The 22262-nt window shown below is 48.5% G+C and overlaps 1 protein-coding gene across 3 annotated transcripts in view; it reads left to right on the top strand.

Moving 5' to 3' along the window:
* The window catches only part of AHCYL1 (adenosylhomocysteinase like 1), a 45862-nt gene extending 26262 nt beyond the window's left edge, over window positions 1–19600 (top strand). The window contains exons 2-18 of one of the 3 annotated variants that reach the window (XM_073320235.2): window positions 2577–2688; window positions 3460–3603; window positions 4622–4722; window positions 5127–5229; window positions 5872–5966; window positions 6955–7061; window positions 7591–7707; window positions 7934–7997; window positions 9480–9568; window positions 10148–10218; window positions 11066–11160; window positions 11329–11427; window positions 12258–12326; window positions 13518–13596; window positions 16533–16653; window positions 17047–17075; window positions 19589–19600. In XM_073320235.2, the coding sequence (XP_073176336.1) occupies window positions 2577–2688; window positions 3460–3603; window positions 4622–4722; window positions 5127–5229; window positions 5872–5966; window positions 6955–7061; window positions 7591–7707; window positions 7934–7997; window positions 9480–9568; window positions 10148–10218; window positions 11066–11160; window positions 11329–11427; window positions 12258–12326; window positions 13518–13596; window positions 16533–16653; window positions 17047–17053 (1473 nt within the window). In that variant the 3' untranslated portion in view covers window positions 17054–17075; window positions 19589–19600. Of the gene's footprint in view, window positions 1–2576; window positions 2689–3459; window positions 3604–4621; window positions 4723–5126; window positions 5230–5871; window positions 5967–6954; window positions 7062–7590; window positions 7708–7933; window positions 7998–9479; window positions 9569–10147; window positions 10219–11065; window positions 11161–11328; window positions 11428–12257; window positions 12327–13517; window positions 13597–16532; window positions 16658–17046; window positions 19473–19588 lie in introns of those variants that run through there. The other 2 variants (XM_073320234.2, XM_073320236.2) reach the window with 2 other exon arrangements.
* The last annotated feature ends 2662 nt before the right edge of the window (window positions 19601–22262 follow it).

Here is a 22262-nt window from a genome sequence, read left to right as displayed (position 1 = left end):
TCAATCTGAGGTACGTATCTGTCCCCCGTCACTGTACTGCCTCACACTTTTATTTATTTTATATCACTTAACCTCTCTGCCTCAGTTCCCCGTCTGTAAAGTAGTGATAATAGCAGTGCTGTGCTGCACAGAGGGTTGGGAGGGTAAATACATGAATGACTGAGAGGCATTTAGGTACTACTGTGATGGGGGCAGATAAATACATATTAGATATTTATCCTTACAACACCCCTCTGAGGTATGGCTGTGCGGTTATCCCATTTTGTACAGATGGGGGATCTGAGGCATATGGAGAGTGAGTGACTTGCCTAAGCGCACCCAGGAAATATGTGGCAGAGCAGGGAATTGCACACACATCTCCCAAGTTCCAGGGTAGCATCTTTCCCACTGGATCATCCTCCCTCTCTTGGCTGATGGGTTTCAGTCTGCGTTCTAGCTGCTATTAGGGGATTGAGACAGTGTTTGTTACAAATGATCTATAAGGTCGTTTAATTGTTCTGATCACATCTCTTAAGCCGGGAAAACAAAAGCCTTGCAGGTGTTTGTCCTTGTTATGCTCTTCTTGTATTCCCACTTACTGAGAGTGGGATGTTCAGATATATTGAGTCAGATTAAAACCTTTTCCAACCAGCCCTCCCCAGGGGAAGTCCCTTCGTGTTGGCCCTGGTACAAACACTTCAGCTGCAACTCCTCTCCACACAACTTTGCAACAACATGCACCCTTGCTACTATTTATCTTAGCTAATGCTGTTCTGTTCAGATTCTTATACCATGCCCATCACCGGGGTTTCTGAGCACCTAAGATGCTCATCCCCTTGGAATCTGGCTGCGAACAGGCCAAGATTGTTGCTCCGTTTTTAGCCGTGCTTCCTGCAGGACTTCTCTGGTTGCAGCAGTACAGCTGACTGACTGTGATAGTGTTACTCCCATTGTGTATTTGGGCTCAGTGGGTGGACAGGTTCTCCATGGGGTGGGTCACCTTGGATGAAGCATTTGTTCCTCCCCTCCCCTGAGGTCCATCGCAGTTTGTACCTCCCTGTTCTGAAAGCATCCAAGGAAGCTTTTGGTTTTAATGGTTTTGCAGGTCTAGTTTGCTGTGTAGAACCCCCCTGTTACTACCTGTCTCAACTTCTTAATTGTCTCTTCAGGACTGTCTTCTAACTGTGCTGCGCCCTGGCTCAGTGGGGGGCTCTGTTAATCTGCACTCCTCAGGATGATATTTCATCCCTGCTAAGAGGTACAATTAAGTCACATGCCTCATAATCAATGACGGGGTCAAACAGGACCAGGGGATGCTTTGGGGGGTTTATCATCATATATGGGATTCTGCTTTTGCACCCTATAAAAGTGGAGTATAAACCATATTTACTGGCTTTTCAAAGCCAGTTTTATTTCCCGTTTAAAGAGGTTCTGAGGAAGAGGTTTTCAAATACTGTGCCCAAAACTTGCACTTGTTTCCCTTTCACGTCTTTCTTGCTCTGTACCTTGAGGTGATAAAGATTTTCTCACTCTGATCATACAGTATGTTCAAAAAACTGAATTCTGAAGCAGCTTGGGACTAACCCTGGCACTTTCGTTCTCCTCTCAGGCCCTACATACTAGGATTTTGTGAGCTAGCGGGCGATACAGTCCTGAACTGAGTCTCGCTGCTGGATGAAGTGGAAGCAGAGGCCAGCTAAGAGCTCTGATTACAATTGAAACATCTGTAATAATAGCAGAGGAAACTGAACATTCATACGATGTCAACTGCTTTTTGTTGAAATGTTCTTACTTTTCAGCTTTTACCCTAGTGTGCCAGGTCCTCCTTCAATGTCATTTTTGGGATTGCAGTGTTTCTAGTCCACAGGATGCTTCTTCCCTTCTGGGGTCAATGTCTTTTGAGGCCCCGTTCACGCAGATCCAGCTAGTATCTCCCTACTACCCTGACTTTTTTGCCATTGCATCTTCACTTGCTACTCAGTCTAACCAAATCGGTGCTCAGTGTGAAGCTTCAGTTTCAATGCGTAATCTGCTGTAAGAGTGACACCTGTGCATTTGTTGCCGGCAGGTTTGCCGATAAGGGATGATCACCCAGTGTTCTGTGGTTTAAGGGTTACTCTAATCATTCTCGGCTTGTGTCTCAGGGAGCCTGGGAAGGGTTAAAGCAGATGTTTCAAGGTTTGCAGGGAAGTATGCTGGATCCTTGCTTAACCTGTTTCAGAGTGGCAGCCGTGTTAGTCTGTATCCGCAAAAAGAACAGGAGGACTTGTGGCGCCTTAGAGACTAACCAATTTATTTGAGCATCAGCTTTCGTGAGCTACAGCTCACTTCATTGGGTGTAACTTGGGGTGACTAATCTGCATTAACCTGCTGCTGACCGAGATGACTGAAGAGAGAATAGCCATTATTGAGCAAAGTGTAACTTCGGTTCCTAGGGAGGCAGAGCTGTTAGCTCTGGTAAGGGAACATTGTGTAATGCTCGCTTGTTACTGCAGCAGTAGGGACAGAGAAGGGAGCCCAGGGGCAGAGCAGAATGAGTCACTAGAGCGTTTCCTGCGAATTTCTGCTGTTAACTCTTACTCCTTTGCACTTCTCAGCAAATCCAGTTTGCGGATGACATGCAGGAGTTCAGCAAGTTCCCAACCAAGACTGGCCGCAGGTCCTTGTCTCGCTCCATCTCGCAATCTTCCACTGACAGCTACAGCTCTGGTAAGTGTGGGCCTAGCCCCACTCTGGTTTCCATGCTACAGTCCCTCCCATCTGGAATTGGAAGCACTCAGCAGAGCTGGGGATGTGGTGCAGTATGTGAATAATTGTGGGGATTGCCTCCAGCTTGCATACTGGTCAAATTCCTTCACTAAGCCAGAGAGGCTTTTGTCTTGCCGAGGCTCCTCTTCCCCAGGTGACTGCTGACTGCTGGTGCTCTAAAGCCTGTGCTAACGCCTGAAACTGACAGGTCTGTCCTTATTTTGTTACATCCTGAACACTTTGAGTGGCCCGTACCTTCGCTGTTGGAGTGGGCTTTGCAATGAAACCAGACATCCTGAAAACAAGAACATTTCTCTCGTCTAACATGCAATTAAAGCCAATCTGTTGCTGGGTGAGACACTTTATGGGCTTCCTTCTCACAACTCAGAACAACCCCTTTACAATTGTTTTGACCATTTTCAAGTAGTTTTGAAATTCTTAACAAAGCAGCTCCCCTTATAGAACATTTCATGTTCTGCTAAATCATAAAACCACCTTGTCCCCTTTGGCATTTACACTCCTGAATGATTAACTTCTTAACAGAGATGCCATTAAGAAATTACAGAATTTAAATGCAAAGTTCTTGTGAGACGTTTGTTTTCCCTTGCAGCTGATGATAGTTGTGCTAGCTCATGACAGACAGGAAGTGAAACTGATTAGAAACGCGGCTGGTAGAAGGTAATCGGGTTGCTGAGCCTCTGAGATTCTCATGTTGTTTCTTTCCTGGTTTAGCTGCATCCTACACAGACAGTTCTGATGATGAGGTCTCCCCACGAGAGAAACAGCAAACCAACTCCAAGGGCAGCAGCAACTTCTGTGTGAAGAACATCAAGCAGGCAGAGTTCGGGCGCCGGGAGATTGAGATCGCTGAACAAGGTAACGGGATGTCTTCTGAGCCAACTGGGCTGTATGCCTCCTTGGTACCATAAATCAAACCAGGGTATATCCTGATACCTTCAGTTATGGTCAGCAAATATCCTGATGTTCTCCTTGAGGCATCAGCAAGCCATGTAGGAAAGAATTGAACTCCTCCAACAGGTGGTGCATTAATGACAAGACATGCAGGGTTTTAAGTACCCAGTCTTGTGAGCAGCAGGAATGTTGATAGACTTGGATGGGGAAGTTCGACATGTGAAGAGCTCAAAGCACTTTCCAGAAAGTAAAACTGGTAGCACCAGGAGGCCCATTTCTTTAGATCTCATGAAAAGTGGTGATTCGTATTTTCAACTGGGATTTGATGGAGCTTGGCTGGTTCAGGGAATGATGGACATGCCTTCAAACTCCATCCACCCACACATTGTCCAAGCCATGGAAGGTGGAAAAATTCCCATTGTAAAGGTGCTTGCAGGATGACCGTCTTGGGAGGAAGGAATGCATTATAATCTCTTACCTTGAATGCTTCCTTTAAAATACCCCGCTCTGTTCCTGGGCTCTAAGTTACTACAGAGAATTCTTTCCTGGGTATCTGGCTGGTGAATCTTGCCCACATGCACAGGGTTCAGCTGATTGCCATATTTGGGGTCGGGAAGGAATTTTCCTCCAGGGCAGATTGGAAGAGGCCCTGGGGGTTTTTCGCCTTCCTCTGTAGCATGGGGCATAGGTCGCTTGCTGGAGGATTCTCTGCACCTTGAAGTCTTTAAACCATGATTTGACGACTTCAATAGCTCAGACATAGGTGAGCAGTTTATCGCAGGAGTGGGTGGGTGAGATTCTGTGGCCTGCATTGTGCAGGAGGTCAGACTAGATGATCATAATGGTCCCTTCTGACCTTAATATCTATGAGTGTAGTCTGACTAGATGGAGAGGTAGGGTGCAGGAGCTGGCCAGGTGTCCTGGCAAAGAGGCCTGTGTGGTGGACAGAGACCTCGTTAAAAACCCTCTGTTCCTTTCACAGACATGTCTGCTCTGATTTCACTCAGGAAACGGGCCCAGGGAGAGAAACCTTTGGCTGGAGCTAAAATAGTGGGCTGTACACACATTACAGCACAGACTGCGGTGAGTACTCCTTGGGCTCACGGCTTTGTGGGTGGAGGGGAGGAGGAAGAACAGAGACTGGCTTTTCCTGTGCTCTGTTATCTGTGCGGATAATCTTGGGAACTTTCGCAGCCCTGGGGAGGAAGTGCTTCAATATTTCAGAAACACACATGAGCAAATTGTCCCCATTTTCACACTTCCTAGGGGTGGGTGGGTGGATGTGGATGTGTGTGTGTGTAAGTGCTCTGCAGCTGCATTTTCCAATATGGCTGCTCCAGGATCCCAATCAGCAGATGTTTCCACTCTGCAAATAGTCTATGGTTGAATAACACTGTCCCCTTCCTGCTCTGTGCTGGAGTTCCCTGAATCCAGACGGGCATTACAGCTTCCTCTTGGGCTGACTGTCGGTTTGCTTCTGTCTCCAGGTGTTAATTGAGACACTGTGCGCGCTGGGGGCTCAGTGCCGCTGGTCTGCTTGCAACATCTATTCCACTCAGAACGAGGTGGCTGCTGCCTTAGCGGAGGCTGGTGAGTAGTGTGTGAGCAGCAGGAGGGGAGAGATGTAAAGCCAACTTTCCCTGGTTTTGAATTGTGCTGCGGTGTTTTTGGAAATACTATGCTTACCCAGACTCCTGACTGCCACTTTGCCCCCATGTCTGGAGAAACATTCCAGGGAGTCCACAGAGCTCCAGGACTAGATTACCCCTAAACAAAGGGAGAGTTTGGATACTCTGGACATCTTAGCCAGTGCCATTTCTGCTCCTGCGTATTCCAAATCAGTTGGCAAGCCAGAGGCGCTTGCTTTTACTTCATCATACATTTCTCCGGTGCCTTTCAAGGAATCCCAAGCCACTTTACAGACTGTGTGTAGGAATTGCTTCTTCCACCACGTCAGTGCAGTCATTTCTGGGGTGGGATACAACAGTTATTCAACAGCGCACTGCAACATGGTCCAAGAGGTCAGGGCAAGTTTATAACACTGGCTTGCCCTTGACTGAGCTTGCTGTTCACCTCTGTTCAGCTGCACTTGTTCTCAGCAATGTTAGTGTAGACTTGGGGAGCTGGGGGAAGTTCAGCACCACAGGGACAACCTCGCATGTGTTAGGCCCTGGCCGTGGTGTCTGTTGCCTCCCAGCAGAGCAGCAGCAAATGACTTTGTCTCCTCCCTAGGTGTTGCTGTGTTTGCCTGGAAGGGGGAGTCAGAGGATGATTTCTGGTGGTGCATTGACCGTTGTGTTAACATGGATGGTTGGCAGGCCAACATGGTAATGGGAGCATTTCACAGCCTTTTCTCTACTCCTCCCCCGCAGAGTATTCCACGTCCTGTCCTCCTCCCCCCCCCCCAGCACTACTTTGCTTTCCAAGAGCTGCTGGAAAATAGATTAGATTACCTGGTGGTTTTCATTGTCCAGTCGTCCTCTTGTACGACCGGTCCCTGGGTGTATCGGTGGAACGTTTTTCTCCCTCTGCATTGAATAGGGCTGAATGCTGGTCAGAAAGGGGAGTTCCCAGAGATTGTGTGCTTTTCATGCTGTGTTTTAGAGCCTGTGACTAGATAGCCAAGGTGAACTGGCTGTGGGGAGGAGAGGAGACTTTTGCCTAGTCATACATTCCTGCAAGTCTCAAGAGGCCTATAGATATTGTATGTATTGGGGTCTAAGCCATGCCCAAAATAGTCTGATTGAACTCAGTGACTGGAGTACAAAGCAGTCCCTATGCTCCCCGGCTCAGCAGTATGTCCTGGCAGAGCCCTGCTTGTGGGTCCTATAAAACTCGCATGCAGTTCATGGGGTGGCTTGTTCCCCCCCAGTCCAGTTTCTTGGGATCTGCTCCCTGACTGATATCAATCTTCCTCCCCCACCTAGGAAACAAGCCCTTTAGCAAAGCTGTGTCTAAGCCTGTCCCCGGGACGGTTACCTTTTGAGTGGGGCATAGATTTCTTGGCCCCTTTGTGAGCACGTGCAATGTTTAGGTACTAGTAATGCCTCTCAACCTAAAGATTGGAAGTGGTATACAAGCAACCCTTCCAGTCCCCCTGTGAGTCAGTAGTTATCCCATTTTACAGAGGGGAAACTGAGTCAAGTTATACGCCCAGAACCACACGACAAGTCTTTCACCTGGGAATAGAACCCAGGAGCAGAAATCCTCCTATCACCTCGTGTTTTAATGGGGCTTTTCTGTAGCTGACAGTGACCTGGCTTGCTGGCAGTGGAAGGACTGAATGTCCTTTGTGTTTCTCTGCATGTTCCCTAGATCCTGGATGATGGTGGAGATCTGACCCACTGGGTTTATAAGAAATATCCCAATGTTTTTAAGAAGATCCGTGGCATCGTAGAGGAGAGCGTGACTGGTGTGCACAGGTATTGGACCCAGGGGCAGCCAGAATTTAGGCCTTTCACTGCTCTTTTGCTCATGGCAGGCAGCTGCTGTTTCTATTCTCCATGGTATCTGCTCTTGCATGGTAGCTAGAAGAGACTAGCAGTCAATATACTTTTTCTGGTCATGTGAGGTAAGGTCTGCAGGTTTCCCTGATCCTTGCTGTTTACACATGCACTATGATTGCCTCCAGGAAGTGACAGAAATTGTAAAGGGCCTTAGGCTCTGAGGGTCAAGGTGCATGCTTTAGCTCTGCATTCACTTCCTCTGCTGAAAATGTTTGGCCTTGGATTGCATCTGTCCTGAGAGCCTGAGCAGCTGGGGATCTACGTGTTCTGTGGCAGTTTGCATCCGGGACTGCCAGCTCCCCATTGCTAGTGCTAGGCTAGGAGGTTACAGTGGTCCTGTCTTTCTCTGGGGCATGGTGTTAATTTGGATTCCGTTTGCTTTGCTGTGTGCAGAGCTCTAGTGTGTCTAATGGAGCGGTATCTGAAGTGTCCTTTCTCCCCGCAGGCTGTACCAGCTGTCCAAGGCTGGGAAACTGTGTGTCCCAGCCATGAATGTCAATGACTCTGTCACCAAACAGAAATTCGATAACCTGTACTGTTGCAGAGAGTCCATCTTGGACGGGTGAGTCTAATCCTTCAGGATACACAGCCATTCCCTTCCTTTAACTCATGCCGATAGATTGGTCTTTCTCTGGCTTCTGTGGCATTTCAATCAGACTCCGTCGTGTCCAAGTTGAATGTTGCAGTGTCTGGTCACATGATCAGCTGTCGCTTCGGAGTATCACCCCATGCAGACTGCTCTGTCTGGAACTGACTAATCCCAACACAGGTCTGTTTCTGTCTTGTAGCCTAAAGAGGACCACAGATGTGATGTTTGGAGGGAAACAAGTGGTGGTGTGTGGCTATGGTGAGGTGAGTTCCATGAACGAACGTGAGGCAGCATCTCTCCGCGATGCATAGTCAAGATCCATCCTTTCCCCAGTGTTCCTTATCTGCCTTTGACGAGCAATGACCTCTTACCCTTGCTAAGAGTAGGAGCGTTACGAAGAGTTCATACGTAATAGAAGGAAACAGTGTCTCTCTAGACAGTTTTCCCTATGTCAGTGCATGGCTGACTGCTGATCCTGGAGAGAATTCTTTTCAAATCATGGGAAGATGGACGCCCACTCTGTCATGCTTGTGCAGGAAAGCCTTGCTAGAAGCTGCTGAGACATTATATACAAAGTCTCTGTTTCCCTGCTTGCTTGGAGATTTGTCTGAATTGCCATATTTCAGCGCAGTTGTTGCTGGTAACACTCTGAATTGCCACACCGTGCCTGCCACGGTGTCAGAGCCGTGGGGGTAATGGTGATTGGATTGGTGTGGAATGGAGCTCTGGACTGACTGCATCCCGCACTGCTGTATCCTTGGCTTTATAAAGCAGGCCTGTAATAATAAAATGATCCTCTTGTTGAGTGGTTTGAAACTCCCTGGTGTCTACGGAACTCCTGGATTTACGTTTATGGGGCGGGGGGGTCATGCTTGTAAATCCTTCTAGAAGAGACGGCGCAAAGCAGGGATCTGACACCTAGCCCCATTCGCATGCTGTCTGTATGCGTGTTTACCTTACAAGCTGAGTCCACTGCAGTGGAGGGCCTGGCGGTAGCAGTAAATGCTCTTCTCCCCAGGAATATGCGTACTAATTTGTTTATACACCAAAGGAGCCCAAACTTTGCCCAACCGAAAGGCTGTGTTGGCAATCTGCCGGGGACTCGAGGGTTGCATGTAATTTGCCTGTCTGCTCGGAGCAAGCTGCAACATTGCATGCTGGGGGCTGTAGTCCCTCAGGGCTGCTTTGCCATATTAAATATGAGATGCCAGAAGCTGAACTATGGGGCCATACTGACTACCCCATGCACGTGCTAAATAAAATAGGGGGTCTGTTACAAAGCTATAAACATACCCATGTTCTCTTTTTTTAAAAAAAAGGCAGTTGGAGGTTAGTCCTGGCCCAGATCTGCATTTATTTATTTTAAAAAGAAAAGTTTAGCTGTGATCTCTCCTCTGTGCGGCGTTGATGGCTGTTTCGACAGCTTAGGACATTCATCTTAGAACCCTTGTACCTGCTGGATGCTATGCCCAGGCCGTGAATGCCAGCAGGTGATCTTGGAATGACACTTCTGGGAGGGGAAGACTGGGCTGAGAGGGGCCAAGTGCCTGTAGCCATGCCTACTGTAAAGCTGATGCAGCACATTCCTGCTCCTGAGCCAGGCTTTGAACTGAACCTTGGCATTAAGCAGGTGTCTGCGATGAGAATCTCGCTCCTAGCGCTGCCACCTGTATAAACAAACGGGTGCAGTTTGTCCATGGGGACCTCCTGGGTCCTGTGTCTGGAGGCTCTTCATTGCATTGCAGGTTGGGAAGGGATGTTGCGCAGCTCTGAAAGCCCTTGGAGCCATAGTCAACATCACCGAGATTGACCCCATCTGTGCTCTCCAAGCCTGGTAAGAGATGAAGAGTTAAATGCTGCTGAGTGAGCACCTGTTCCTTTACTGTCTGTCTGGTCTTTGAGCTTCATCAGAGGGCTGACTTGAAGTCAGGCTGCTCAGGAAGAGCCTTCATCCACCCGGAACCTCATAACCCATGGCTAGTCTCATGAGAAAGTATACGTCTCTTGGGGACCTTCCATCATTTGTGCACCCATTTGAGCTCCTGTGTCCTTGGCCCAGGGCAGCCAACTGGACTTAGAAACCTAGGTGCCTGAAAATTAACTAAAATAGAAGAATGGTGTGGGACTCCATAATGCTCTCCATGCCGTGTTGGGTGCACACTCCCAGGTCTCTCTCACTAGCCATGGCATTCACAACCACAAGCTCACACAGGTTCCTTTGCACATGGTCCACCTTGCACTTACTGCACTCAGGGTGTGGGTGGGAAGCCTGCTCCTCTGATGTTACTGATCAGAGTAGATTTTTAGCTATTCTGTTGCATTCCCTCCTGGCTTCACCTTTCCAGGTTGTGTTGTGCAGGCAGGCAGGGGTGTTACGGTTCATCTTCTCACTCTGCCCTTTTCCTTTCACCAGCATGGATGGCTTCCGGGTGGTGAAACTCAATGAAGTGATCCGCCAGGTGGATGTGGTCATAACCTGCACAGGTACGGAGATTTGGGGGGAAAGGTGGTGGGTGATGCTTGCTTCAAGCTCTGTGGAACCGTTCCTGGGCCCGTGTACTTGGAACAGGAATCTCTATAGGACTTCCCTGCTTCACGCACGTCAGAAAGTAGGTGATGGGCTCCAGTGACTGTGCATGGAGGATGTACTGATTCCTGTGCTTAGATATCTCAGTCAACATATTGCACATGCAGCGTGGGGGGTAGAACTGTGAGCTTGGGCTCCCAAAACTCTGTGGAGGGGGCTAGAGCAGCTCCTCTGCTAGTTTAGCCTGTGGAGGGAGCTGACCATGCCCGAGCAGGTCCCCTCTGGCACTAAACGTAGCTAGGGGAGTAGTGAGCATACAAGGGAAGACACTGGAGGGCAGGGTGAGGGGAAAACCCAATCCACTTCTGTGCTGATGTCAAAATCTGAGCTCCACTTGCTGTCCTCAGTGCATCCAGATGAGTCAAAGGGACTCCCCCTTACCTTGGGAAGGGTGAGATTGTGACGTAGGGAGTGCACTTTTTTCTTGCCATTTTGGGCTCTCGTTGCTGCCTCGGTGACCTCCCCCTCCACAGCCACCAATGGGAGCTCACCCTGAGGAGAGGCACTAGGAACTGATCTTCCCAAGACCACAGCCAGCTCATGTGCAGAGACCACACCCATGGCCCTCTGGTCAGCAGAAAGTACAAGCGCTCCAGTACACCAGCCAGTCGTGTTCTGGCAGAGACTGAACCTTGCGCCTGGCTTTGGGGCAGAAATCTTCAGCACCAGCCATAGAGAGAGGGATCGGGAGGCACAAGTTACAGTTGTTTGGGCTCATATTAGCAGCATCCTCTTTCTCTATAGGAAATAAGAACGTGGTGACCAGGGAACACTTGGACCGAATGAAGAACAGCTGCATTGTGTGTAACATGGGCCATTCCAACACTGAAATTGATGTGGTGAGTCTCTGCCGCTTATCTGCCCCATCAACCTTTCCAGCAGCGAGCCCATGAGTGCCTATCAGTCTGCTCCTGACAGTCCCATGCTCCTGGGTTACCTCCTTCCCACTGGGATCCACTTGCCTTGGATGACAGGTAACTGACTCCTGCTTGTTTCTCTCCTCACAGACCAGTCTCCGTACCCCGGAGCTGACCTGGGAGCGTGTCCGCTCACAGGTGGACCATGTCATCTGGCCAGATGGCAAACGGGTGGTCCTGCTGGCTGAGGTATGTCCTGGAAGTCAGGCCAGAGAAGCTGCAGCAGAGCATCTGGGCTAAAGCATCACATTGCAGGGGGTCCTGTGTCTCTTCCTAGAGTTTCTGCATGCAGGAGATATTGTGGGCACTGGTTTGAGATTGGGATGTAACTCAGTACAAAGACTACAGAGTAACCTGTGTGGCTGGGAAGGTCTTTGAGCCTGTGGGGGACCCTGTAACCATGGACTACTGCAGCCAGAACTTTCTTGGTTTGATTATTCTCAAAGGGGTGCAGGGTTACCTATCATACACACGGGTCTCTCAGCAACACAGTTACTAGCTGGCTTGCTCTTGCCCATCCATGCAAGCCAGACCCAATATCTGTCTTGATTTGGGAAGGACCCAATGGCTACAAAACACTGCATTTCTCTTTCCTTCCAGCTGGTCACTCCAACCTTCCGGGCACCCCACAGGCCTTGCAGTTGGAGTGATTCTGTCTCTCCCTTTGTCAGGACCACACAGCTTCTCTGACCTTTAGCTAAGGACAGGAACTGCTCTCACCCATTTGGGTGGGAAGTTAGGGCCTCCAGAATAGCAGGATACTGCACCTTCTCAAATAGCTGGGCTGAGAGCATGACTTACCTCTGCCCCAGGGAGTGAGACTAGATATGGAGCGTGGACCCCTGGAGGTGGGGCAGTAATGAGGCTGTGCTCTTTGGCTCCATCAACTGGTGACCCGACTAAATGGGTGAATCTGAAGCATCGGGGGGAAAAAATTCCCCCCATTTTCAATACTCTAAGCTGCCCCAGTGTAATGAGTTCACTGTCCTTAACATGTCTTCATCCTGTTGACATTTTAGGGTCGTCTTCTCAATCTGAGCTGTTCAACAGTTCCCACCTTTGTTCTGTCCATCACAGCCACCACTCAGGTATGTAACTGGAACCATCAACACTGCCCACCTTGCCTAATGCTGTATTTCGAGGTGTGGGGGTTAGTGTTTCAGGGCCTCATGCGGTCTTGGGATTCGACATAACCACTAAGCAGCAGGAGACGCTTTCTGTAACATACAACATTTCAACCATTTGGGTTTGCATTTTAAGTTGTTAGAGCATTTATTTCTTTGAACTTCTCTTTGGGTAAAATAAATTCTCAAATCTGTTTTTTGGCTCTGAGGTTAAAATGATTTAAATCATTCTCGGTAGCAATATTACCTCGAATGGACAGCCATCACCACCACCCGTTGCGTTTCTTGGCACGAGGCTGTCTCTGTAAACAGGATTATAAATAAATACAGCTGTGTGTTCAGCTCTTTGCCATACACAAAATCAAGGCAGTCCCTGCCCCGATCTAAGAGAAATGAAGGGAATGCAATACACTGGGAAATCCAGAAGTGGCACATGGTTAAACTTGTTTTAAAGGAAACTCTCTACCTATGGGCATTGCAGAAGGGAATTTTGGGGGGATTGTTACAGACCATTAGCTGCACTTCTTTCCCTTGATGCTGAGTTATTTTCATGCCAGGTGGAACATGTACAATGCCAGCATTTTGGTCTAACTGCTGTAAATTGGTGGAGTTTCAGTGACTTCAAGGGAGCTTCTACCAGCTGGAGAGCTGGTCATTTGCCTTTCAAAGGGACACTGTCAGGTTAAAATGAATGTCCATTTAAAACGAATTTCCTTGCCTGTTACTGACAGCCTTAGATTTTTACAAAAGATAATTTTATCACTGATTTACTTTTCCACCACGTCCGAGGGCTGTGCTTTTACCTAGCATTCAGGTGGGGGCACTGCAAACTGGGACTTGCTGGTCAGTTTCTCTCTGGTTCTCCAGCACCAGGGACCCTGCAGTATTTGAGTCACCTGGCAAGGAGGTGAGGTTATCTTCCAAAGGGAAACATTTATCAGGGATGGTATTGTAAAGGGTTTTTACAAAAGCGAGACCTTGGACCCCACTCTCTTGCATTGCATGACATTGCATGCTGTTTTTGTGTGCCTACATGTCGTCAGTATCACAACATCCACACCTGTTATGGTCTGGCCTCTGGTCAGCTCTTCTCTGGCCCCGTGCTGTTGGTGAGCTCTGTACTGGTGACTGACTTGTCCTTTCTGATCTCCGCAGGCTCTAGCTCTGATTGAGCTCTACAATGCTCCCGAGGGACGTTACAAGCAAGACGTGTACTTGCTGCCTAAAAAGATGGGTGAGCAAAGGAAGCTACTTGAGTCCCGAGTTGAAGTTGTCCCCAGCCAACAGGGCTGTGAGGGATCTGATCAGGGCCCAGCAAAGCTGTTAGAGCAGTGGTTCTCAACCCGGGGTACACAGAGGTCTTCCAGTGGGTACATCAACTCATCTAGATATTTGCTTAGTTTTATAACAGGGTACATAACAAGCACTAGCAAAGTCAGTACAAACTAAAATTTCATACAGACAGTGACTTGTTTATACTGCTCTGTATACTGTACACTGAAATGTAAGTACAATATTTAGATTCCAACTGATTTATTTTATAATCATATGGTAAAAATAAGAAAGGAAGCAATTTTTCAGTAATCACGTGTTGTGACACTTCTGTTGTTTTTTGTCTGATTTTTGTAAGCAAGTAGATTTTAAGTGAGGTGTAACTTGTGGGTACACAAGACAAATCAGACTCCTGAAAGGGGTACAGTAGTCTGGAAAGGCTGATAGCCACTTTGTTAGAGAAGCCACAGTCTCACCAGACTCTACCGAGATCTCTGATCTATGTTTCCTGCTCCTATAAGGAGCAACTTATGTAAGCTAACTGTGCACGATTGTTCGGCAGAGATTGCAGGAGGCAAGAAGTTTGGGGTGATGCGTATGTACTGTAAGCGAATTGGCTGTTTTGTGCAACAGGCTGGATTGGACCTGTTGCCATTCACTCCCAAACCTTTTCCTGAAACCCTAAGAGCTAGTCACTGCTTGTCCTACCCAGCAGTGTTTTAAGCTAGATGCCCTGTCTGATTGTTCTTCTGACTGAAAGTGAGAGTCAACAAGATGCTTTTAAATATTGAGGCCGAGACACTTAGCAGGAAACTGTAGGCCAGTGGTCCCCAACGCGGTGCCTGCGGGTGCCATGGCAAGGAAGCGCTTCCGCCGGACAACCCGCAGCTGCCGGACAACCAGCCGCCGAAACGCTGCCCAGAAGTGACAACGCCAAGAAGCCGCTTCTTGGCGGCATTTCAGCGGCAACGCTTGTTGATGACGCCACTTCTCAGCGGCTGGTTGTCCAGCGCCCGCCACATTCTTCTGGAAACATGAATATGCTATAGCAAGAGAGAGGTTGGGGACCACTGCTGTAGGCGATTCCAAGGTCAGGCTGTCTTTCACATCAGCTCAAGGTGTGGTGGTGGAAGTGAGTGAGCTGCACAAGTGGGAAGTGCAAGAGAGGACTACTGAAGAAACATTTGCCAGTAAGTGGCCTTTCTTGGCACGCTTGAGGCTTGGCTAAATACATAATTTCCCCAGTGGCCTGTAACTGCCCTGATCAGTCATTTAAATACCCACTTATTCCTCTAATGCATTGTAATGGGGTCGGCACCCACCTCTCGTGAGCGCCCCCCTCTGGTTGGGTTTGTCCGTGGTCTTTAAATCAGTCCTAGCCCTGCTTTCGGGCTGTCCCCCCCACCCCTCCCGGGCTTCCTCGCTGGAGGCAATGGTTTTGCCCTTTAGTCTGTTTTGGCCCCAGTCAGTCAGGAGGCCCAGCTGAAGTTCAGTCCCCTTCTGGGGGTTTAGTGCTGTCCAATTGTAGGCCCTTCTCCAGTGGCCTATGGGGGGACCTGGGCCCGCCCACTACTCGGGGCCCTGGCCTTCACCAGCGTCTTAGCCTTAGCTCAGGGCTCTTCTAAGCTCAGGCCCAGTAGCCAGCCAGGAGCTCTCCCGTGCTCCCCCTGTCCCAACTAGCACTGGGCTGTCTGTCGTGTTGCAGTTCCTTCAGCCAGCAATATCATCTACGCTCCTCCAGCTCTAGTGAAGAACTGCCCTGTGTTTGGTTCTGGCCTCTGTAGCTGCTTTTTATATGGTCCTCCTGGCCGCTGACGGGCCATTCCAGCAGCCCCTCTGATTGATTGCTTCCTTGCAACCACTCTAGGCTGCTTGGAGGACCTGTCCACTGCTCCTTTCCTGGGATGAGTGTGGCAGGAACCTGAGACCTCCAGCAGGGGCTTTTGGGCCTAGTCCACCCCATCACATGCATATTAACTCTCTGAGTGGTGATACGGCTTTTCAGGGCTCTTAGTTTATTGTTACTTAGAGCACAGGGTCTGCCATGCTGGATTGATCAATCTAATCTGGCAGTGTCCATTGCCAGCCTTGTCAGAGGAAGGCATAAAACTCCTGTAGTTGAAGCACCACTCCATGGAGCAGTTACTTCCTGACCTTACAATGGTGATGCTTTTATCCTGAAAGATGAGGATCGAGAGCCCTTGTAGTTTTCAGAGCTCATTCTGCTTGTCTGCTTCTATCCCTCTCCTCTGCCTCTCCATCTATCATGTCTAGATAGTAAGCTCTGCAGGCAGGGATGGATTGTCTATTACTCTGTTTAGTGTCTAATACATTGGACAAGTACTACCATAATGAACATGGTTAATAATAATATAGTTGCAGATGCTTTCCGTATGACATGTGCAATCCTTTTTTCAATTCAAGTCTGCACTGTTTACCCCATTGCGTTAATATTAGATATTTTTGCAGGTGGGGTAGAGTTTGCTCCATGCTAACACTGAAGATCCTGAAAAGTTAGATTCTAAAACGACTTGAGTTCTGGACACAATCTCTTGAATATGCTATTTTTTTACTGAACTCGTTACACTGGGAATCAGTGAACAAGTTGTTAAAATCTGTGCAGTTTTCTCCTAGCCTAAGATGTGCCCTGCTAAGATGTACCTTGGCCTGAAATTTGATCGCACCTCTGAACTCCTCATTAGATTTTACATTGGCCTTATCCTGAAGTCTCTAGAGTCTTATACCTTGCCCATCATTGTAGTATTTGAGTGCCTTCCAGTCGTGCATTAAGTGACATGACTTAACATCTGTTGTGTGTTTGTTGGTACTGTTGAATGTGTTCCCGTGTGCCTGGCCATCAAACTCAATTGCCCATGGCTTCATATTTACTCTTCTCAGATGAATACGTTGCCAGCTTGCACCTGCCTTCATTTGATGCCCATCTGACAGAACTAACAGATGATCAAGCGAAATACCTGGGACTCAACAAAAACGGGCCTTTCAAACCCAACTATTACAGGTAAGACCTGTGTGAGGGGGATAAAGAATCTATCCTCTGGTACCTTCTGAGGCCTCTTCCAGCAGTAGCGGCATGGATTGTGCCTCTTTATTGCAGTGGCATGTGGGTGTGGAGATATCCTGCTGCTTGTTGGGGCAGGGTAATGCCATCTGGGGGTTGGGATATGGACCAGCTGTCTGCTTAGCTAGTTCTGCGTTGGATGATAGTCACCCAGACTGTGAGTACAGCTGGTGTTTGGCAGGGTTGGGGAAGAACTGCACTGGAGAGGAACAAGTACTTCCGGATACATGGAGGTGATGGCTGCTCTCTGAAGGTGCCAGATGTCGCACCGATGGTGTGGCTTCTAATATGGTACCTGTTGCCTGACTCTGGTCTCCTTTCCTTGTGTTTCAGATACTGATGGACCATAACATCTAAGGACCGGACCAGACCACACAAGACAACTTTAGAGAAATTATTTTTAAAAATCATTTTATTTTGTTTTACTCTTTTCTTTTTTTAAAAGCTGTTGGTTTTTTTCTTTTATCTGTCTGATTTTAATGTCACTTTGTTTTACATTTTCACATGATCGCGTCTCTCTGTACGTCTGATCTTGGCAGACAACCTGGGATTTGCTTACTGCTTTATGACTGAAACCTGGCTGTGTGGTTTCAGACTTTCACTCATGGGAAGGGTTTCCTTTCCTGAGTATGAAGGGCAATTCATTCCCACAGTGGGTTTTTATCTTTCCAGTGCACCTTAGTCAGGATATTTGCAAACACTGAGATACTGTACTGTTTGTTTTTTTTTTCCTGTGTGGAGTTATCTGCAACTTCTAAATTGCCTTAATGAGCCCAGTTTTTAGCTGCTAGAGCAATGCTCCTATCCCTGTGTTGGAGCAGAGTGGCACCTAGTGGCCAGTTAGGGTAAAGGTGTGTGACCCCAGACCGGGTTTCCTATGTGAACTTGGGAAGGTGGTATGGTGCCTGGTACGGATAAGCCCAGGTGGGTGTTAACTTGTCTATTTCAGGGTGCTAGTCTGAATCTGAATGGGGATCACCTACCCATCAGACTCCTTGTCTCTCCTAGGTTTTAAACTGCATCTTATTTGACTTCAGACCATTTTTCTTTTCTTTTCCAAGTCTAAAATGTTGTTTCAAAGGAGAAAGTGTTTCCAAGTGGGAACTCTGTGGAATAGTCGGGCAGCTGAGAGCATGCAGCAGCCCGTTCAGCCATGGGCAGGCCTGGCCAGAGAGGGGCCAGCATATGACACCTCCCGTGAACTCCTCCGTGTGTTGAACACAGATGACCCTTTCTGCTCCTGTCCCCTTAACGTGCAGAGTGCAGGGGATGTTCTGATGACATAGCAACTTTTCCATCAGCTTTACCGGCGAGCTGTCATGTTGAAATCAAAATCCTCCAGTCAGTGGACCATTCTGTAAAGCACTTGGCCCCACTCAGAGCCAATGACTGTGGGAGGTGGAATCCCTGGCCAGCTGCACTGCTGTCTTCTAAAGCGGTCAGCCAATCACCTCTTCCTTCCCCAGCCCAGAAGGTGGCAGGTTGTCTTATTTCATCTGGTTCACCACGTTACGGTCCCACTCTGGAAGGGCCTGATGCCCCGTGGTTTTCAGGCCTGTGTTCCAGGCTTAGCTCAACAAAGATCACAGCACAACAATCCAGATTCCAATTCTTTGCTCAGTGACATGTAAAAGGGAAGGAGTTTCAGCTGCAGTGGCCTAAAGGCCCAGCTCCAGCTAACGAGGGTGTTTCTGCTGAGTATATGGCGTCAGTCTAGCACTTCACGAATGTACAGGTACAAAGACAATCGAGACACTGCAGCTGGGTGTAGCAAACACCCTTGACCCAACCCTGTGCTCCCTTGTCACCCTCGCCCAAGTACACAAGATCCATTCCTAGCACCACCTCTGAGGAACCTCCCTGTGTGTGTTTATGGGCGACCCCGGCTGCTTTCCCTCTCTGGGAGCAAATAGCTCCTTTCTGATAACGGGCGGGATTAAGATTTCATCCTCCAAAACCTTCCAGCACTTCCAATAATTCCCCCTTATTCCTCCAGACTCTTCTTCACAAGCTTGCCCAGCTCCTTGATCATGTTCTTTCTTGCCCCCGCCCCCCTTGATAGATTCTTGGTTTCTCATTGACTCACTGCTGCATTGGGCTGACTCAGACTGCCAGGGCTGGTTCCCAATGACCTTACCGAGTCCGCCCATGTACTCCCCCCCTCTGCCCCCCATAACCTGAATTTCCATCAAGATGCAGCTGGGTTTGGAGTGTTGAGCCCAGGATCCTTTGGGGGCCCTGCTCTCCTTTCCTTGCTCAGGGAAGAGGACATGACCAGGAGCATAGGGAAGCTCCCGCTCAATCATTGCTCCAGTCCAGGGGGTTTGCCCCCATGCCACAACTCCCGGCTTTCTTTCTCCCTCTGCACTTCCTGCTCGCATAGAAGTTCTAGTATCCCAGAGCAGGCTTGGTTTTCCCACTCTAAGCCAAACAGAGGTTTATGTACCATCCTAAGTGTTCTCTGTCATGACTGTTGGGAGGGGCCCCTCTGTTCCATTTGTCTGTCTCAGTGTTACAGTGTCAATAGGAATCGTAGCTTAAGGGCTCCATCTCTGTATAAGCCATGTAACGAAAAAGACACAGGGGAACAATTGGTCTTATGCCTAGAGAAGCCTTGATTCTGTCAGAGGGAGCATGTTAGCACCAATCCGGGTGAGATAGGTTTATTTTGTATATGAATGATTTTTAATGGATGCAATATTAATCCTTGCAGATGAGCAATAAATCATTAAAGTCTAATTTAAAAATGATCAGAAAAACACTTCTCTTTCCTTGAGGTTTTGTTTCAAGGTCTAACATGGTAGCCTTCAGATCCGTGAATCAGTTGCTATTACTGAAGGCACAAGAACAGAGCTACTTGTCCACTTAAAATCACAGACCACACAAACAAATTGTGGTGTACCTCACTTATGACACCTTAGATGGTGGCATGTGACTGCAGTAATTAACTGGTCATGTCCTTGTAGATGCCAGCTCGTCACCCATAGACCTAAAAATCTCTCCCTCTACAGTTGCTAGAGTCATGAAAACACCATGGAACTCTTCTGTGTATGTAGATTAGCACCAGTGAGAGAGGATCTGTCATTGGGCTTTGTTATAATACCATATAAGAATTTTTAACATCCTGTGTATTGGGCTCATTACCATGGCTAGCAAATTAAAACCGGCCTCCTTTTGAGGTTATCATCTTCTCCTTCTCCCCCGGCCCCCAAGGGAATCTGCTGTTTAGCTCTGCCTTTGACCCACTGCCATCTAGTTTTGTATTTAACCTGAGTGTCCCTTTAAGATCTTTCTTGAGATGCCTAAAAGCCCTGTGCTTTGCAGTACTGTCACATGGGTGAGGATTGAGCTGTCACTTTCTATGAAACCATCGCTGATGACCAGCCTCCCTGAACTTCCCTGGGGTCCTTTCTGCTTGGCTGCTTTCAGTGGGTGCTGTATGGATTTGAGATGCCGAGGTGCTAATCAGTCCCTCATTTTGTTGTTCCCTGAAGACAATGGGTTCAAAATCTCAAAACTTTCTTTCTCCCTGGTCTTGTCTTACACAGAACGGTTCAAATTAATCTACAAATCTAACCAACTCCCTGGACCTCTTTTGCCTAAGAGCAATGTACAAAGGGGCAATGTGCTAGGGGAGAAAAAGTGGGATGGGTGATCTGGTTTGTATTCTTAGGTCTGGTACTTAATGTGCCTCAGTTTACCTGCTGTACAGCAGGGATAACTTTTACCCTCTGTAAAGCACTGAGATCTGTGCATAGACAATGCTAAAGTGTTAACAGGTTAAGACTGTACTGTCTCAAAGTATATACCTCACAATCTCTAATGAGATAATTCACTGCAGTCCTGTTTGAAATCTAAGGAGCCCCTCATGAACCTCTGTTGCGGTCACATGTCTGCACTGCCAGGCCTCCTCTCTGTCTGCTCTGTTCTTGTGAGGTTGTAGGGTATTGAAACTGACAAGAATCCTGTTCTGGTGATTTGGGAGAATAGCAATTTTGTCAGTTTCACCATCATGCCTCCTGCAGTGAATTTTGCTGTGTGGGGTCAGAGTGGGACGCTGAGAACCGTAGGGTCCTGCGTTAGTCTGGCTTGCTGGTACTAATAGCTCATTTTCCATGACGAAAACATGGGCACCCTAATGCAACCTTTTAAAAAGGGTAGGAGTTTAGGCGTTAAAATGTTAACTTCAGCAATGCGTGTGCCCTCTAAAGCTATATTGAACTACACCAGGGCTGCTTATAGATGGAGCACGTAAGGCAACTACTTAAAGCCCTGTCTGCACCTGAACCTTTTGCTGTTGCAACTGCTTGTTACGCTTGGAAACTGCCTTGCATTCGTGTGCAAAGCTGCTTGCTGTGGTGAGTAGACATTCCTACTCCCACGGCCACTGCTCCAAACCAGTGCGGTGCAATTGGAGTTCCCCTCTCCTAGGACTAAGTCACTGAGTTAATCAGACAGATGGTTGGCAGGAGTTAAAGGTTACACAGGAAATTACTTCCACAGGATGGGACTCGGGAGACCTTCTTTTTAATCTCAGCTCTGCCACTGGCCTGCTGGTGACCCTGGGCAAGTCACTTTCTGTATTTCAGTTGCCCCATCTGTAAAACAGGAATAATGATACGGACGGGTAGGAGTGAAGTAGCTGGGCTATATGGAGAGGCCCAGAGGAACATCCTTACTCTGAGCCTGGCTCAGGCCCCTTGCAGGAGCCTAGAGTGATCTCGAGCCAGAGGGGCACTTAATTCAACTACAGTCCATTAAATGAAATGGAGCTTATAGAAATGATTAAATAAATAAAGGGAAAAAAACTCCCTTCCCTTGAGTTCCCAACCCACCACTCCTCATAGCAGAGTCTCAGCCAAGCAGGCAACAGAGCACCTGACTGCCTGGACTTGTGCAGGCTAGTGTCAGTGTAGAGGCTGTTTGGTATGAAAGCCACCTCCAACTTCACTAGCATGAACAAATGTAGCTGATGTCTGGGAAAAGGGAGAGGGAGAGAAAATCGTGGTCATGTCAACCTTTTGGAGGGTGATCAAAGCTGTTTAAAAGCTAGGAGGGAAGGGTAGAACTGGTGTCAAGGAAGACAAATCCCACCGCAGCCACCTCCACCCTTAAGCTGTGTCTGTGAGATCCCTCAAAGGCAAGGGGTGTCAGCACCGACCAAGAGGAGGCTGTGGTCTGAAGTCAGTGGGTTTGATTCTCCCCTTGTGTACCTGGGTAGCTGTTGCTCTCTTGAGTGGACTCCAGGTCCCTCACGTGAAAGCACCCTTGTTCGAGTCTGCAGGGGCCTGGTGAAAGATACGAGCCGGCTGTAGGACTGAGTAGGTGGGTGGCCATCCCAGAGGATAAAAGATGCATTTCTCGCACCAGCTAAGGGCGTGTGATTTTTAGAGCTCGAGAAGTAGGATGCTGGGCCTGGCCTGGCTGGGGGTTGCGGCATTTATCCAGGACCTGGCTTGAGGCTGCCTCGTGGTTGCTCGGTGCCAGGGCGGGGCCGGCGGGCCCTGCGGCTGGGTGAGACGCCCAGGAGGCTGTGGCGGGCCGCGCGG

This window comes from Lepidochelys kempii, chromosome 21 (genome assembly GCF_965140285.1).
Source record: "Lepidochelys kempii isolate rLepKem1 chromosome 21, rLepKem1.hap1, whole genome shotgun sequence".
NCBI lineage: Eukaryota > Metazoa > Chordata > Testudines > Cheloniidae > Lepidochelys > Lepidochelys kempii.
The sequence above is the reverse complement of the archived record's forward strand: the minus strand, read 5'-3'. Positions and strand labels throughout refer to the sequence as shown.